The sequence below is a fragment of the Dromiciops gliroides genome, chromosome 4 (genome assembly GCF_019393635.1).
Source record: "Dromiciops gliroides isolate mDroGli1 chromosome 4, mDroGli1.pri, whole genome shotgun sequence".
NCBI classification, from domain to species: Eukaryota; Metazoa; Chordata; class Mammalia; order Microbiotheria; family Microbiotheriidae; genus Dromiciops; species Dromiciops gliroides.
The window spans coordinates 65467802-65484384 of record NC_057864.1 but is presented as its reverse complement, the minus strand read 5'-3'; the positions used below and the strand labels follow the sequence as shown (position 1 = coordinate 65484384).

Genomic DNA, 16583 nt, shown 5'->3' with positions numbered 1-16583 from the left:
TGAAAGAAGACAGACCTAAAAGAAGAAATAATACAGAAAGTGAACAACAGTATGCTTTGATCTATATTCAGACACCACCAGTTCTTTCTCTGGAGGTGGATAGCATTTCCCATTGAGTCCTTTGGAATTGTGTTGGATCACTATATTGCTGGGCTTAGTCATTGTTCATTGTTCAATATTGCTATTACTGCGTACAATGTTCTCCTGTTCTGCTCATTTCACTTTGCATCATTTCATATAAATCTTTCCAGGTTTTCCTAAAACTAGCCTGCTCGTCATTTGTTATAGCACAGTAATATTCCATGACAATCACATACCACAACTTGTCCAGCCATTCCCCAATTGATGGACATCTTCTTGATTTCCAGTTTTTTGCCACTACGAAAAGAGTTGCTATAACTATTTTTGCACAAATAGGTCCTTTCCCCCTTTTGTGGATCTCTTTGGGATATAGATCTATAAGTGATATTACTGGGTCAAATAGTATGCAGTTTTATAGCCCTTTGGGCATAGTTCTAAACTGCTCTCCAGAAAGGCTGGATCAGTTCACAACTCCACCAACAGTGGCTTAGTGTCCCTGTTTTCCCACATCTCTACCAACATTTATTCTTTTCCTTTTCCATCATATTAGCCAATCTGAGAGATGTGAGGTTAATATCTCAGAGTTGTTTTAATTTGCATTTCTCTTATCAATAGTGATTTAGAGCATTTTCCACGACTACAGACAGCTTTGATTTCTTCATCTGAAAACTGCCTATTCATATCCTTTGACCATTTATCAGTTGGGGAATGACTTGTATTCTTACAAATTTGACTCAGTACTCTATATAGTTGAGAAATGAGGGCTGTATCAGAGACATTTCCCTGTAAAAATTGTTTCCCAGCGTTCTGCTTTTCTTTTTTTTTTTTTTTTGGTGAAGCGATTGGGTTTAAGTGACTTGCCCAGGGTCACACAGCTAGTAGGTGTCAAGTGTCTGAGGCTGGATTTGAACTCAGGTCCTCCTGAATCCAGGGCCGGTGCTTTATCTGCTGCACCACCTAGTTGCCCCCTGTACATGTCTTTTTCAGATTTGTCAATGAGTGCTTTGTGTATCCACATCAATCATTTTAGACAATATTCTCTTTTCTTTATCACAAATGTTTTATCTTTCCCTTTAAATTTTCATACTTGAGAGCTTCCCATCACTGTTGGGATCATCACCTGTGGTATTCTACCTGTTTTTTGATTTGTACTCTTTTGAAATCCCTTTTTAATTTAAATATTCAAAATCATCCATTTTACATCTAGTAATGTTCTCTGTCCCTTGTTTGGTCATAAATTCTTCCCTTTTCCATAGATTTGACAGGTAAACTATTCCTTGATCTCCTAATTTGTTTATGGTATTACTCTTTATGTTTAAATCATATACCATTTTGATCTTATCTGGTTGTAAGACATTGATCTATACCTAGTTTCTGCACATACCGTTGACGAAGGGTAAGTTCTTGGGGCCGATAGGTAGCGCAGCAGATAAAAGCCACCAGACCTGGATTCAGGAGGACCTGAGTTCAAATCCAGCCCTCAGACACCTGACACTCACTGGCTGTGTGACCCTGGGCAAGTCACTTAACCCTCACTGCCCACAAAACAAACAAACAAACCAAATGGTAAGGTTTTGTCCCCAAAGCCGGTATCTTTGGGTTTATCAAACACTAGATTACTATGGTGATTTATACTGTTGAGTGAGTTTCAATAAGGATTCCAATGTCATTTGAGAGGAATGACAATTGGAGAAAAGAAGAAAGGGGGAGAACTGGGACTAGATTCTAAGAGGTTTCAAGTTGCCAAATTTTTTCTTCAGGAATGTTTTATTTTTCAATTGCTCAAGTTATCATGTCTAATAGTCTTCCTAGACCTCAAATACTCTGACCTGCAATGCAGATCTTCTTAGTAACTTGTTTAATTTATTAACATAACATATTCTAAAAAATTAGAAGCTAACAAAACCAGAATCAGGCTAGAAGTACATTCCATAACAAAGAATGAATGATAGTCATCAGTTACAATAAGAAACAACAACCCTCCCCCTTTCTTTTGGGAATTTAAGTCTTTGCTAACCCCTACACAATACTGTAATATGGTTACTGATATATGCTACAAAAATGTTCCAATAACTTGCATAGAAAAAGAATAATGCTATGCAAAATTAAAGCACGTAGTTTAAAGCTACATTCAAAACACAGTTCAGGACTATATAAGAATTATAATAGATAGAGTCTACTACTATCGAGCAACATTCTAAGATTGTAAGTTAAAAACAATTTGCTGATCTGTAACGGTAGGGGATTCCATACCAAGAGTTCCCTATGCGAACAGATTAGATACAGACAAAAATATGTTACTATAAGCTTTGTTCTATAACATTTGATTTCCTAATATTAATTTGTAATAATTTTATTAGTTTCTTTTTGAAAAGGGAAATTAATTTTTGCATAAATAAAGCTTGTCTAAATTTTCTAAAAGATCTTAGATCATCAGTTGCTGGAATTTAACTATCAAAATTATGTCCTTTTTAAATTCTTACCTGCGCATTGGCTTTCCGTCCATGCACCATGAAGAGAATACTTCACTCCAAATTTTAAAGCTCAATCTAAAAAACAGAAAAGCATTAACCTTAAAGAAAGTTGTCACCCTTCTTGTCACCAATATTAGTTCTAAAGAATAAATTCATTCATTTTCTATGTTCAGGGGCTATGGATTTTTAAAATTACAGTACTCTATAATTCAAAGATTTAATACTCAAATTTCTGTAGGCTAAAAATAAACTGGCTTTAATACTAACTAAAACCCTGGATAAACTAGACAATGTTATTTCATTGTCTTAAAGGGAAATAAGGCGATTGGCTACCAGAGTAAACTTGCCTTTCTTTAATTTTAACATCATTGTTGTTTAATTTTAGGGAGCATCCAGAGAGTACTGGCACTGCCTGGAACTTAGTCTTACTTACAATGAGAGGTTGAACAGAAAAGGCCCCCTCCTTGTTCAACATTGATCTGAAGACCTCTTAAAATGCATTATTGTCCAATAGAATCAAAGGAAAATACATCTCCAAACACACACACATGCACCCACGCATGCACACACACCCTTCTGCTCCTGAGGTCCCATGTCTGAAGGACAAGCAAAACATGTCAGCTTTCAACAACAATAAATGAAGAAGCATTTATAAGTGCAAGTTGATGATACAAAAACACAAAGAAAAAGTTTCTGGCCTCAGGAACTTAACATTCTGTGAGGATACACATTATGCATTATACATTACACACCTAAGAAAAAGTACAGGGCCCCGACCTGTGAATTTTTTGTATAGTAACTCTCAAGTGAAGAACCTCCCTCTACCCAACTTAGGCTAGTGCTTTCTCCATAACTTCTGGTCTTAAAGAGTTGACTAGAGCACTGAGAGGTTAAGTGATTTGTCCAAAGGTCGCAGGTGTTATTGAGATTGTCCTGGTATAAAAGCCTGTGCTCTATCACCATACTAGGCGGTTCTCTATATTTATATGATATATGAATATAAATATACTTAATAGTAGCAAACATTTATTATTATACTTACTATGTGCCAGACACTGTGCGAGAGCCTTTACAATTATTATCTCATTTGATCCTCACAGAACCCTGGGTGGAGGTGCTATTATCATCATCATCATTATTATCCCTATTATACGGATGGGGGGTAAATGAGGCAAAAAGGGGAATAGAGTGACTTTCCCAGAGTCAGTTTCTAAGTGTGTTTGAGGTAAAATTTGAATTCAGAGTTCTTGACTTCAGGCTTGGCACTCCATTCACTGCCTCCCTCTACATGTGTACAACGAGTACACATATATGTGTATTTCCTGGGGGACATGTTTGCATACGTGCACAATAATCGATGCAAATAAACACCACAATATTTTTTTTCTTACCTTGGGGGTGAGGGTGGGGGCGTTTGAGGGGTCTAGGAAAGGCCTTGCTGGGAGCTGGCATTGGAGCTAAGGCTTCTAAGAGCCCCAGGGGAGGGGGTCGTGCACGTCATCCGGCTCGAGCAAAGAAGGGGGGGGAGGGACAGCGAGGTCAGTTTAAACGGACAAGAGTGAAAGAGGAGGGGGGTCATGACGGATAAGCGTAGGAAGTAGGCTGGACCCAGGGTGAGGAGGTGCTCGCTGGCGGAGGGGCCCGGGAGGCTCGGAGCTGTCTGGGAGGGCCAGAGAAACGTTCTGGTCCCTGTCCATCACTCCGCGAGGGAGCAAGCCGGGGGCCCGGAGAGGATTAGGTGACTCGCCCAAGGTCACTCAGGCAGCCAGAAGAAGCGGGTTTGGAGCTGGGTCCTCGGACCCCGTCGGGCCCTCTAAGCCACCTCTCGCGGGTCTCGCTCCGGCCTCCAAGCGCGAGACAACTTCAGGGTCCCAGATTAGCGCCAGGAGGTTCCCTGGAGCCCTATCCTTTCGTTCCGTGCTCGAGGAGAAGAAGGGCCTCGACGGGAGAAATGACTTGCCCAAGGTCAGCCGGGCGGAGGCAGTGCTGGGGGTCCGAACCCTGGGAAGGGGCGGGGGGCGGCGGTTGCGGGGCCAGCGCGCTCCCTCGGGAGCCCGTCAGCGCAGCTCCCACGCCTCCCCTCCCAGGGCTTGTCAGCGACAAGTGCCCCCGCCCGGCCCCCCGGCCCCCGGCAGAGGAGACCCCGCCCGACCGCCCGGGGGGGGGAGGGGAGGGGACGGCCGGGGAGCGGTGACAGCAGAAGGGCGAGGGTGCCCGCACCCGGTGAACAGCGCGGCGCTAGACCCACCCTGTGGGCGCTGCCCGCGGCGGCGGGCACCCTCCTCAGCCCCGCGGGGCCCCTCACTCACCCAGCCCAAACACACACCCGCCCCCGCCGCCGCCGCAGCCACCGCCCCGCCTCCTCAACAGCAGGATCCAAGCCCTCAGAGCCACTTCCTGCTCGTCTCTGTCCAGCGGCCGGAAGTGGTCCGGTGCCAAGAGAGCGTCGAGAGGAAACTGGTCCCTCCCGAAAAGGGTTCCGGGAGGCTCTCACGGGACGGGGAAGAGAAAGAGGCCTTTCGAGTGTGGTACCCTGAGCGGGGGCGCTCGTTTGGACGGCAAAGTCAGGGAGGCATTTATTAAGCGCCTCCTGTGGGCCAGGCCCTGTCTTAGGCATGCCAAGAAAGGCCAGAGACAGCCCTACTGTCAGGGAGCTCATAGTCTAAAGGGGGAGACAACGCGCCCACCACTGTGTACAAAGCCCCCTGCCCTCTCCCCTCCATGAAGAGGCATTTCAGAAGACAGGTTAACGGGGAGGGATGGATGTATACCGATTGATTTCCTATCAGCTCAATATCCCAGGCTTTCAGTCCTATGTCCTAGAAACAGTCCTGGAGATCTCAATTCAATTCAATTTAAAAAGCATTTATTAAGGATTGTGCAATGCTGCGTACTGGATAGAGACCTCCCTGGGATTCAGGCCGACCTGCAGACTGTCAGGGTGAGGTGTCCAAGTCACTTAACTTCTCATTGTCCCTTCAAGAATATCAGAGTGGCAAAGTAGCTGCTAATCTTCACTGGCAGAATAAACTCCCTCTGAGGCCGCCGTCAAATTCTGCCTTAGAGGCTGACGAATTAAGCAAGTGACCCTGGGTAAGTCCATCTCTCTGCGCCTTAGCTTTTCCCCCTATGAAATTGGCAGGGGGAGGGCGGGGAGGGAAGGTGGACACTGACCTCGAAGATCACTTCCAGCTCTAAATCCATAATCCCACGAGCCGAACCACCAAGGAGAATCACAAATGGAAGGGATGAAGCCGCCAGGCCTTGTGGAGGCTAAGACCCAAGTGAAACTGACCCTGCCTTCGGGAGTTTGCGTTCTCTGGGAGGTTGGGGTGGGGGTGGGGAGGACATGTGCATAATCAGACTTGATACCCAAAGTGATGAACTGGGGGGAGGCGCGGACAGCAGGGGCTGGGCCGAGTAGGAAAGACTTTCAGTGCCAAAATGAGAAGCGCAAATTTTATCTGAGTGGAATTAGTGAGGCATTAAAGTAAACAGGGAAGTGACACGGGCAGGCTTATGCTTTAAAAATATGATTTGGTTGTGGTAGAAGATGTATTGGAAATGAGAGACTGGAAACAGGGAGACGATTGGGAGGTTATTACAATAGTCTAGACTGTTGTCCAGATAATCATGTGGATAATGACATCGCATGAATAGAGAGGAGAGGGTGGATTTAGTATCCACATAATAGTGCAGATAATAGCATTGCAGGAATGGAGAGGAGGGGGTGGATTTAGTAGAGATGTTGAACTGTCAAGACTTGGCAACGGATTGGATGTAGAAGGTAAGAGTGAGGGCAGAATTGAGGATGACTATGAGGATATCAAGTTAGGTGGCCCAAAGCGTGTTGGCACACAACAATAATAGGGAAGATTGGAGGAGGGACAGGGTTGGTTTTTTTTTGGGAGGGGGGGAGATAATGAATTATGTTTTGGACATACTGAGTTTGAGATACCTATAGAACATCCAGATGGAGATGTCCAGAAGGTGATCTCCTTTGGGGTCACCAAGGGAGAGTGGGTAGAGAGATAAGAGAGACCAGAAGAGAACCTTGGGAAATTCTCAAAGGATGTGGCCTCCATCAAGGTGCATCAAAGGAGACTGAAGAGGGCAAACAGTGTCGTGGAAGCTAAAAGAGGAGAGTATTCCGGAGATGAGGGGTGGTCAAAAATGTCCAGTGTTGAAGAGTCAAATGATAAAAACTTTATATAAAAAAAAAAGGATTTAGCATTAAAAAAAAAAAAAGTTGGTAGCCTCTGAGGGGGCAATTTCATTTGTGTGGCAGAATCAGACACCAGATTTCAAAGGGTTGAGAAATGAGTGGGTGGTGAAGTGAACACAGTGGTTGTTAACAGCTTTCTTCCAGGAAGCTATGAAAGGGAAGGGAGGTATCAGATGGTTATGTGAGGAGTTACCTGGGTCAAATTAAGGCTTTTTAATGGTGGAAGAGGTTTGGGTGTGTTTATAAGCATCAAGGAAGGAGCCAGTAGGTGGGAAGAGACTGAAGATTAGAGAGATGACTAAAGATTAGAGATATAACAGGGGATTGGAAGGAATAGGATCAAGGATACAAGTAGAGGGGTTGACTCAAAAACGGAGAAGAACTACTTCTCTCTCAAAGGTTGGAGCAAAAAACAGGAAAGAGTGGGACGTGGATGTAGAGGGGTTTTGAGATGTAGAATACCAGCATAGCCTGTTCTCAGTAAAATCTTTTCTCAGAGACAAGGTCTCTGCTGAAAGGAGTGGGATGGTGCAGTTCAAGAGGCTTGAGGAAAGAAGTTTTGGGACAACCACTATGGGGAATTGTTGTACAACTAGAGAGTCACTTGGGAAGGAATAAAGGAGCTGGCCTGTAGCAGTGAGGATCTGGCTAAGCTTGATAACAAACCTGTGGTGGACTTAACACAGTTGTAGTGGATTTAACACAGTTGCTTCACCAGGAGCATTTTGCAACATGCAAGTAGGAATAGAGAATCATTTAGCTAGCATGTGGTTCTACTTTAAGGTTTGCAAAGCATCTTACAAATATCTCATTTTATTCTTAAAACAACCCTGGGAGATAGGTGCTATTTTTATCCCCATTTATGGATGAAGAAACTGGAGCTCCCAGAGGGTAAAATGACTTGCCTGTGGCCACACAGCTACGTAAAATATCAGCAGCAGGATTCAAACCCGTGTCTGCTGATTCCTACTTGACCAACTAACTACTCATCACTCTGGTGGTATCAAATTCAAGTAGAAATGGGGCCCCCTCAAGCATACCTAAGGACCTTTGTTGCTCATATATGGCTTAATTTAGAATTTTTAATATTTTCTACATGTTATTGTATTTTTATTTATTTTTGTTCAACATTTCCCATTTTATGGTTTTTGTTTGTTTTTGTTTTTTTAGTGAGGCAATTGGGGTTAAGTGACTTGCCCAGGTCACACAGCTAGTAAGTGTTAAATGTCTGAGGCCGGATTTTGAACTCAGGTACTCCTGGACTCAGGGCTGGTGCTCTATCCACTGTGCCCATTATATGTTTGAATCCGGTTTTAGTCTGTACTCCAGAATGTGGCTCTGTGTGTTTGCTGACTGTGCTATTTCACACAGCTCCTCTGTGATGATTGGTTGTTTTGGGCCTTGTTCTTCAGAAATACATTTCAAGGAGAATATTGTTGGTCGGACTCAACAAGGCATTTCTTAAGTGTCTGTTATGGGCCAGGTCCCGTGCGGAGATCCAAAGAAAGGTAAAAGAACATTTCCTGCTCTCAAGGAGCTCAGTCTGATTAGGGGGAGACAACATGTAAACGGTTATGTAACAAATAAGATAGAAGCAGGACAGATTGGTGATAATCAACAGAAAGTAGCCCTCATTCTCTCATCAATGCCTGCAGTCTCTAGTATTTGTTTCTTTAGTAAAACAAAAGCATCTGGGTATTGTTAACTGATAAATCTTCTGGATATACTGGTTCTCCTCCTTGTTCTATATGTTTAATTCTTGCTACTCTCTGGCACCTAGGTGGTTCCCCCCTTAGCTTTGCCAACTCTCTCCTTCCCTCTGGGATTGAAAAAGTACAGTAGAGGGGTTTGAAATGGACCTATCTCACTTCCTTATATACTAGTTGATTTGGAGTAAGATATTTCCTTTTCTTTGAGCCTGGTTTTCTTCATTTGCAAAATTGAAACTTTGATGATCTCACTCTAAATCCTACAATGGATTGGAAATAGGTGACCTCTGGGGTTCCTTTCATCTCTAAATCCAGGATCCTAAAGTTCTACTTCCTAAAAGTCTTAACTTGATGGAATGGTATAGTGAAGCAGTCATTTTATTCTCCCTCACCCACGCAAAAGACCAGTCTCTAAATAGATTAAGAAACATTTACTTAATTGTGACTTTGGCACTTGCTACTTCATTGACCTCTTCTTTTTCTTTTCTTTTTTTCTTTTTTTTGGTGAGGGCAATTGGGGTTAAGTGACTTGCCCAGAGTCACACAGCTGGTAGGTGTTGTGTCTACGGTCAAATTTGAACTCAGGTCCCTCCTGACCTCCAGGGCCGGTCGCTCTATCCATTGCGCTACCTAGCTGCCTCTTACTTCATTGACTCTTACCAGGATTCTCGGGATTTTCTTTTATGTTGTCAGCTTGGGATTTTAAATTTCTAAAAATCAGGCATCATGTCTTGGAATTTGTTTCACGGAGTATCCAAGGTAGTCCTGGACAACAAGTCCGGGTTTAATAATAGTTCTCAGTTAGTACTAGAATAAATCAAGGCAGAAAGATCAAGATCAAGCTCGGGGGCCTCTTTTAGTGTCTTGCAGGTTTTAAAAATCATCATCAGAAACCCTTCCTCTTAGAGAGCAAAAGCTAAGGCTGGGGAAGGCTGGGACCCAACGTGTGCATTTTTTTTTTTTTTAGTGAGGCAATTGGGGTTAAGTGACTTGCCCAAGGTCACACAGCTAGTAAGTGTTAAGTGTCTGAGGGCGAATTTGAACTCGGGTACTCCTGACTCCAGGGCCGGTGCTCCATCCACTGCGCCACCCAGCTGCCCCCATGTGTGCATTGTTTTTAATGTTAAAATCTTTACCTCCTGGAGATGGCTGAAAGCACACGTGGTGCTGGACAGAGGTTAGGGTCTAGAATCGGGTCTGAGGACGGAGAGGGAGGAAGGGAGGGAGGGAGGGAGGGAGGGAGGGAGGGACCTGGCTCTCTGCCTGCCTGCCTTGCTCTGGTTGCAGGGGAATGGGTAGCAAGATGCTGAGCCTCTGCCTCCCAGTCTCCAACTGCTTTCCATCTGCAGCTGCCCAATGAAGGCGGAGGCAGAGATTACCACGGTAACGGAGGAAGCCTATAGCCCAGAGATCAGTAAGGGGGGGGGCAATGCAAGGATAGGTAAGAGCTGTGTCCAGTTTGGCCAGGATAATGGGGGGACAGGAAGTAGCAGGACAGTGTCGGGTAGAGCACTGACTATCTCCTAGATGTTCCTAACATCTTTTGGCCTTTGCCAAGGGTAACATTTCTGAGTCTCTCACTGGCACCTGATCTGTGTGTGTGTGTGTGTATGTGTGTTACAATCAGGGACATTACAGGGGTTCTTCTCTCCTTGCCCTTCCTGCAATAGCATAGGATCACACCCCCTTTCTCAGAGAAGTCTCTCTGCATCCACATCTCAATGCCTCTCTCTTCCACCTGCTTTTCTGATCCTTGTATCATGTTGCTTTCTGCAGAGAGCCCCTAGATACGGGAAAGAATGGATGCTGTCTTGGGAAGTGTTCTCAGGGATTTTCTTGAGCCTGGGGGCAGCTCTCTTGAGTGTCAGGTGGTAGAGGGCTTCTCCTATGGAGGTAGTTGTTGTTGTCACCCTCACCACATCACCATCACCATCACCATCACCATTGCCATCACCACCATAATAATAATAATAACCACTTCTGGAAGGACCACTTGTATCTGAACCCCATTGAAAAAGATGAGATTTAGAATAATAATGATGATGATACTCCTGACATTTATAAAATGTTATACCTTCCAAAATATTTTACATATATTTTATCAGTTAATTGCCCACAAACTGAAAAAGTAGAATAGGTATTCCCGTTTTTTGAGGAATGAGGGAATTCAGGTACAGAAAAGTTAAATGATTTGTTCTTGGTTAGAGCTAATTAGTGACAAGAGGCAAATCTAGAACATAGGCCTTCTTATAAATAATAGTTTTCTTTCCATTTATACCACATCACTATCTCATAATTCCATAGTATCCTCAGGTATATCTTTTAGCCCGAGTTGGGGATGATTATTGTGTAATTGAGTGATTAAAAAAGAAAAAAAGAGACACAGATCAGTGTTTAATGGAGTACCTTCATCTTGATAGGGTCACCAGGGGTCCCAGGGTTTGGTCTTCAGGTGTACAAGTTTAGAAATTTAATTTTATCTTTTCACCAAGATGTGAGTAGGACCGGAAGGGGATTGATTCACACTAACTTTAAAAAGACAGTTTTATAAACCAGAAAGGCAGTTTATGAATTTACACTGACAAAATTGTTAAACAGACCAGAATGCTGTTGTCATCTTGTCAATACAGTCTCTCTCAGATAGGAAAGTTTATTTGGTAAGCAAAGTTACTATCACAGGATTGCTCGATAATTATAGTCATGACAAAGGAAGCTGACTGATCTAGTTGTAACAGCTTGCTATATGCTTCACTGTAAGGCTTTATCTGCTGGCAGACAAGGATATTCAACTTGACTGGTCAGGGCACCCTTTCTTCTAAACAATGCTAGGGAAACATGTTCTTATTTTTAATACTTTTTCTATACTCCTTGCAGAGAACTGCATATTTTGATAATTTAGTGGATGCTTAATTTCAGCAATGTGGGTGTTCCTAGTATTTCTTCATATCACAACCCATTGACAACTTATCCCAAGTTGTTCTTGACCACATTCTCCTGTGAGTGAGATTTTCCCCATCCCTTAGTTATAAGAGATTTACCATAGTTATAAGTTATTTGATTAAGATAATAATCAATATATTAACTAAAAAATTGTGATTTATTATATTTAGATATTATTATATTTAGATTACATAAGGTCAAAAGGTGAAGTCTTTTCTCCTATTTCCTAATTTTCTGATGTCAAGCATTAGGTAATGTCACAAGATCTAGCTGTCAGCAATGCTATATTTTAATAATCACGAGTGACATACTTTTCTATAAAGAGTTCATGCTACTGACCGGTGGCCTAACAATGACCCACCCTATTGTCATCATAATGCTGACATTTATGGTCATTTAGGTAGTTCCTCATATTTCCCAAGAATATGTTTTAATTTTAGAAGTACAATTAATGATATAATGCTGTACAAATGTAAATTTTGGAAGGGTATATAAACCCATGGATTGTGTAATTCTGGGTCTTTCAGGCCCAATGCCTGGATGACCCGATTTATTGGGAGGCTAAAACCCTCTCAATAAACCTATTGGCTTTGTTGGGGGACTAACCCTCTCTCAATAAACCTATTTGCTTCAGCCTGGAAACTTTGTTATTTTTGTTCTTCTGTCGGACTTTAAAATTTTCCCGACACTCCCTTAAATTCTGTGGAGAGGATCCATCCAACGACCTGGAGTTGGGGCTGGAGAGGTGTGTGTGTGTAAACCTTCATAAGACCAAAGGATCATAAAAAGGACCTCTGAGGTCAATTGACCTATTTTACAAATGAGGAAACTGAGGCCTAGAAAGGTCAGGCAGTTTGACAAAGGTCATATAAGTAACAGAAAGTAACAGACCTGGAATACGAGCCCAGGCAATTTGACACCAAACCAGGCACTCTTTCCACTATGCCATGTCGACGAGACAAATTTCCTGGGCATCTGTGCAGCATTTGGACTGTCCCTTTGTTATCCTTTGTTCTTCTTCTGTGACCAGCCCACTGCTTTGGTTCCCCTCCTGCCAGTCTGACCAGTCCTTCTCAGGCTTTTTTGCTTGCTCATCATCCGCAACCCTTCCCCTGACTTTATATGTACACCAAAGCTCTGCCCTCCTCAGATCCCAGGGATTTAATTATTTCCTCTACACAGAATATTCACTGATCTCAATAATCAGCCAGAGTTTCTATCACACGAGCCAGTCCTTTATCATTAACTACTGTGCCTTTTGCTCATTTTGAACTGAAAGTCCCCGAGACATCTCAAACGCAACATGTCTGAACCAGAGCTCATTATTTTTCTTCCCAAATCCTCCCCTCTATTGAATGTGCCTATTTCTGTCTAAACTATCAACATTCTTCTAGTCTCCCAGGTTTGTAACCTTGGTGTTGTCAACATGGAATCACAACTTCACTAAATTTATGTGAAAACTAGGTATATTACAAGAGAATGCACGTGGACCCCAAAGAGTTCACAATCCATAAAGAAGTTTGCATATTTATAACAGTAGGACTAAGGAAGGAGGAGAAAACACACATCTCCACCTAAAGGGGCAGGGCATGGGAGGGGGAAAAGTGCAGTAAAGAAGGGAAAAGGACAAAACCCCTCAGAAGGGAAGGAGAAAGATGATGGCAAAAGCTGTTCTTTGTCCTTTGTACTTGAAGAGGAAGATGACATTAGCTTGATGTCATGACTTGCACTGAATTGAGTTGAAGTGAGGGAGGGCTGTGCAAGGTCACCAACCTCTCTCTCTCCTCCAGAACCATCTGGGTACTTTGGCAAAATATACATCAGAATGACTGGAGATGACCCTGTATGTTCTAAGGCAATTGGGGTTAAGTGACTTGCCCAGGGTCACACAGCTAATAAATGTCTGAGGTGAGATTTGAGCTTGGGTCCTCTTTACTCCAAGGCCAGCACTCTATCCACTGCACCACCTAGCTGTTCCTCCTTGGGAACTGTTAGGCCATGAAAATATGATGGTCCACTTGTCTACAGAGTCCCAGCTGCAGAAGCAATTTCCCAGTCTAGTGCAGAATGACAGGAGTCTCTCTTGACTCCCAAGGATACACAGGGAGTCTAGCTTGGGATGCAAACAACACATTATGTCATCCTGAGGGGGGTGGGGGGTGGGCTTCATCCTTGACATGTTCAGGCCTCCTGCATGCTCTAGGTCCAATGTTTCGGGAAAATGTGGCATCTCAAAAAGGCAAGTTCAGGGAACCCCTTAATATTCCTCAGCAATGTTCTCTTTTACTCTTCTGTCTTCCTCACTTCATATTTTTCTAATTGGTCGCCAAGCCTTGCACTTTTTTCTTTCCATGACATCTCTTCTATCATGTCTGTTATCTCTGCTCACACTACCACTAGCTTCTCATCCCCACAGACCTAGGCTACTGAGATGGTTCTAAATGGTCTCCCTGCCTCCTCTTTTCCCACTCTAATCCATCCTTGCAGCGGTCAAAGTGATTTTCCATAAATGCAGATCTAAACATATCACTTCCCTACTCAATAAATTTCCCTAGCTCCATATTGTCTCTAGGGTCAAATAGAAAACCTTCTATTTGTCTTTTAAAGCCCTTTATCACTCGGCCTGAGGGCAACTACGGGGTGTGATAGTACACAAAGTGCGGGGGGCCTAGAGTCATAAAGACTCATTTTCCTGATTTCGAATTTGACCTCAGATGTTTATTAGCTGTATGACCCTCTTTAAAGGAAATCCTAAAAGAAATGAGCAACCTGTCTATAGCCCTTGGAAGCTTTGCATATGTGAACTCATTTTATCCTCACACCTGCCCTGCAGGTAGATAAGATTCAGCTTTTATCAAGAGGAGACTGGGTTAATTGGTTGCTGGGAAAGCCAGATTTGCTGACTCTGGGGCCAGCCCTCTTTTCTCACCACTGGCTGCCTCCAGGCTGGATTCCAGGCAAGTCACTATACCCTGTTTGCCTCATTTCCTCATCTATAAAATGAGTTGGAGGAGGAAATGATAAACTCCTGAAGTATCTTTTCCAAGAAAACCCCAAATGGGGTCACAGAGCGTCAGACACAATTGAAACAACTCAACAACAACAAACCACTAGGCCCTGGTCTATCTTTCCAGCAGCCTCTTTATACATTACTCCTCTTCCCACATTCTCTGTTCCAGCTACACTGGCTTTTTTTCCCCTATTCGTTACACAACACACTTCACCTCCCAGGTCTGTGATTTTATATTATCTCCAATACCTGCAATGCACTCTGGCCTCCCCTTAGTTTCCTTAGTGCCTGTACTTTCTAAAATGTAGCTCAGGCACATCTTTCAACAGTAAGCTTTTCCTATTCCCAACCAACTGCCATCACTGTCCTTCTCTGCCTTGTATTTGTTTTCTATTCATTCTGTACAAATAAGTAAACAAACAAACGGATAAATAAATGCTGGCATCCTGATTCTTTGAGTCTGAACAAATCACTTAGTGCTCCCTAGGCAATGTTAACATGGAAATAAATTGAAGAGAATATGCTGACCCATACTGGTAGAGGAAGTTCTACCGTAAGCAATGAAATCTCAAGGCTAGGCCCTGTGTGTATTTTACATATATATTATGTACATGTTTCCTTCCCTAATGGAATATCAGCTTCTGGATGTTGTTTTATTATTATTATTTTTTATCTTTGTATCCCGGTGCTTAGCTTCTTGAGAGTGGAGGTTATCTCATTTTATTTTTGTATCCCTGTGCTTAGCACAGTGTCCGGCGTTTAGTAGATTTGATAAATGCTTGCTGATGAATTGACTGCTACATGGAGGAAGAGAAAAGTGGATCTCTTGTCTCTGTCTCTGTTTCTGTCTCTGTCTCTGTGTCTCTCTGTTTCTCTGTCCCTCTGTTCCTCCCTCTCCCTCTCTATCCCCCTCTTTCCACTTTGTGCTCTCTCTCATTCAGCCGCTCTCTCTTCCCATAGGCCTCATGGCTCTATGGAATAACTACCAAGATTTTAGTTCGATTAGCCAGGGTCCTCCAATATTTTCCTGGTGTAAGGTGAGGGCAAAAATATCTGCTGAGCCTTCTTTCCTGGTTCTTTCCCGCTTTTCCTTTACAAGCTCCAGTCATCAACATACATAATCTATGGGGGAAGGGTGTAAGTTAGTTACTTAAATTGGAGAGGGCAAATATTTCTGGAAACTGGGAATATATTTCTTCCATTTGGACTCTGTGCAGCATTCTTTACAATAGTGGCAAATACCTTTGGTATCCCTGTTTTATGCTTTAGTTGGTATTGATAATTACTGAATCGTCAAATAAAGTTATCTCTGGTAACATCTATCGGGGAATCTTGTATAATGTTCATTCATATCTCAGGGCGACACCTGATTGAGGTGGAGCCATTAAGGCTGCATTTCCCACTACACAGTCAGTTTTATTTGTTTTGTAATTAAGAGACAAACACAGTGAGATTTTATTTATATTCTCTATATCTTTATGGCAGTTGTGTGGCTGTGAAGACTTGCTTTGCTCAGCTGTAGAAAAGCATTTAGGAAATGCACATTGTAAGCAGGCATGGAGGTTGGTAGTTGTTAATATCTTTTTGTTATATTCCCTTTCTCAGTGTTAGGAGGCATATTGATGGTTCTTGACATAGGGCCTCAAAACAGCCTGATATCTCACAACATTTTCAGTGACTTTTTTTGGTAATAGTATTGTCTATGATTTCTTTTTCCCTATTATTTTGGAATCTTTCTCTTAAGATGTCTTAAAAATCTGTCCCTGATTATCTTTAAAATTCTCTTTGTTCGTCTTTGGTCTGGCCCAGAAGCTTTTCCAAATGTTTTCTTCTTAAATACCATTACACTTACTCATATAGCAATTATGTATTGAATTTTTAGAGTTCTAATGATTGGTTTCATTTATCAATAATGAGAATAAATTACTATAGAAATACTGGCAGATCCTTTTCATTTTGTATCTATATGTTGTCCTCTTTGCAGTTTTATCTACCCCCATATAAGTTTTGGGGATGATCTGGCTTAGTTGGGTCTCAGGCTAAGTTTTTTACAGCATTGTTTCCCCCTTCATTGCTTTTTACTGTTTTGCAAGGTGATATTGCTCATCTGTTTTTCATCCTGCTTGGTAATGTTTTTCAAATGC

The 16583-nt window shown here is 42.7% G+C and overlaps 2 protein-coding genes across 2 annotated transcripts in view; one reads left to right on the top strand and one right to left on the bottom strand.

Moving 5' to 3' along the window:
* Positions 1 to 4324, bottom strand: part of KLHL20 (kelch like family member 20) — a 76805-nt gene extending 72481 nt beyond the window's left edge. The window contains 2 exon segments of the mRNA XM_044005030.1: positions 2565 to 2630; positions 3947 to 4324. Of these exon segments, the coding sequence (XP_043860965.1) occupies positions 2565 to 2587 (23 nt within the window). The 5' untranslated portion in view covers positions 2588 to 2630; positions 3947 to 4324.
* A 1189-nt stretch (positions 4325 to 5513) lies between these two features.
* The window catches only part of ANKRD45 (ankyrin repeat domain 45), a 46113-nt gene continuing 35043 nt past the window's right edge, over positions 5514 to 16583 (top strand). Inside the window, exon 1 of the mRNA XM_044003124.1 lies at positions 5514 to 5648. The gene's annotated coding sequence lies outside the window, so the exon portion shown is untranslated. The remainder of the gene's footprint in view (positions 5649 to 16583) is intronic.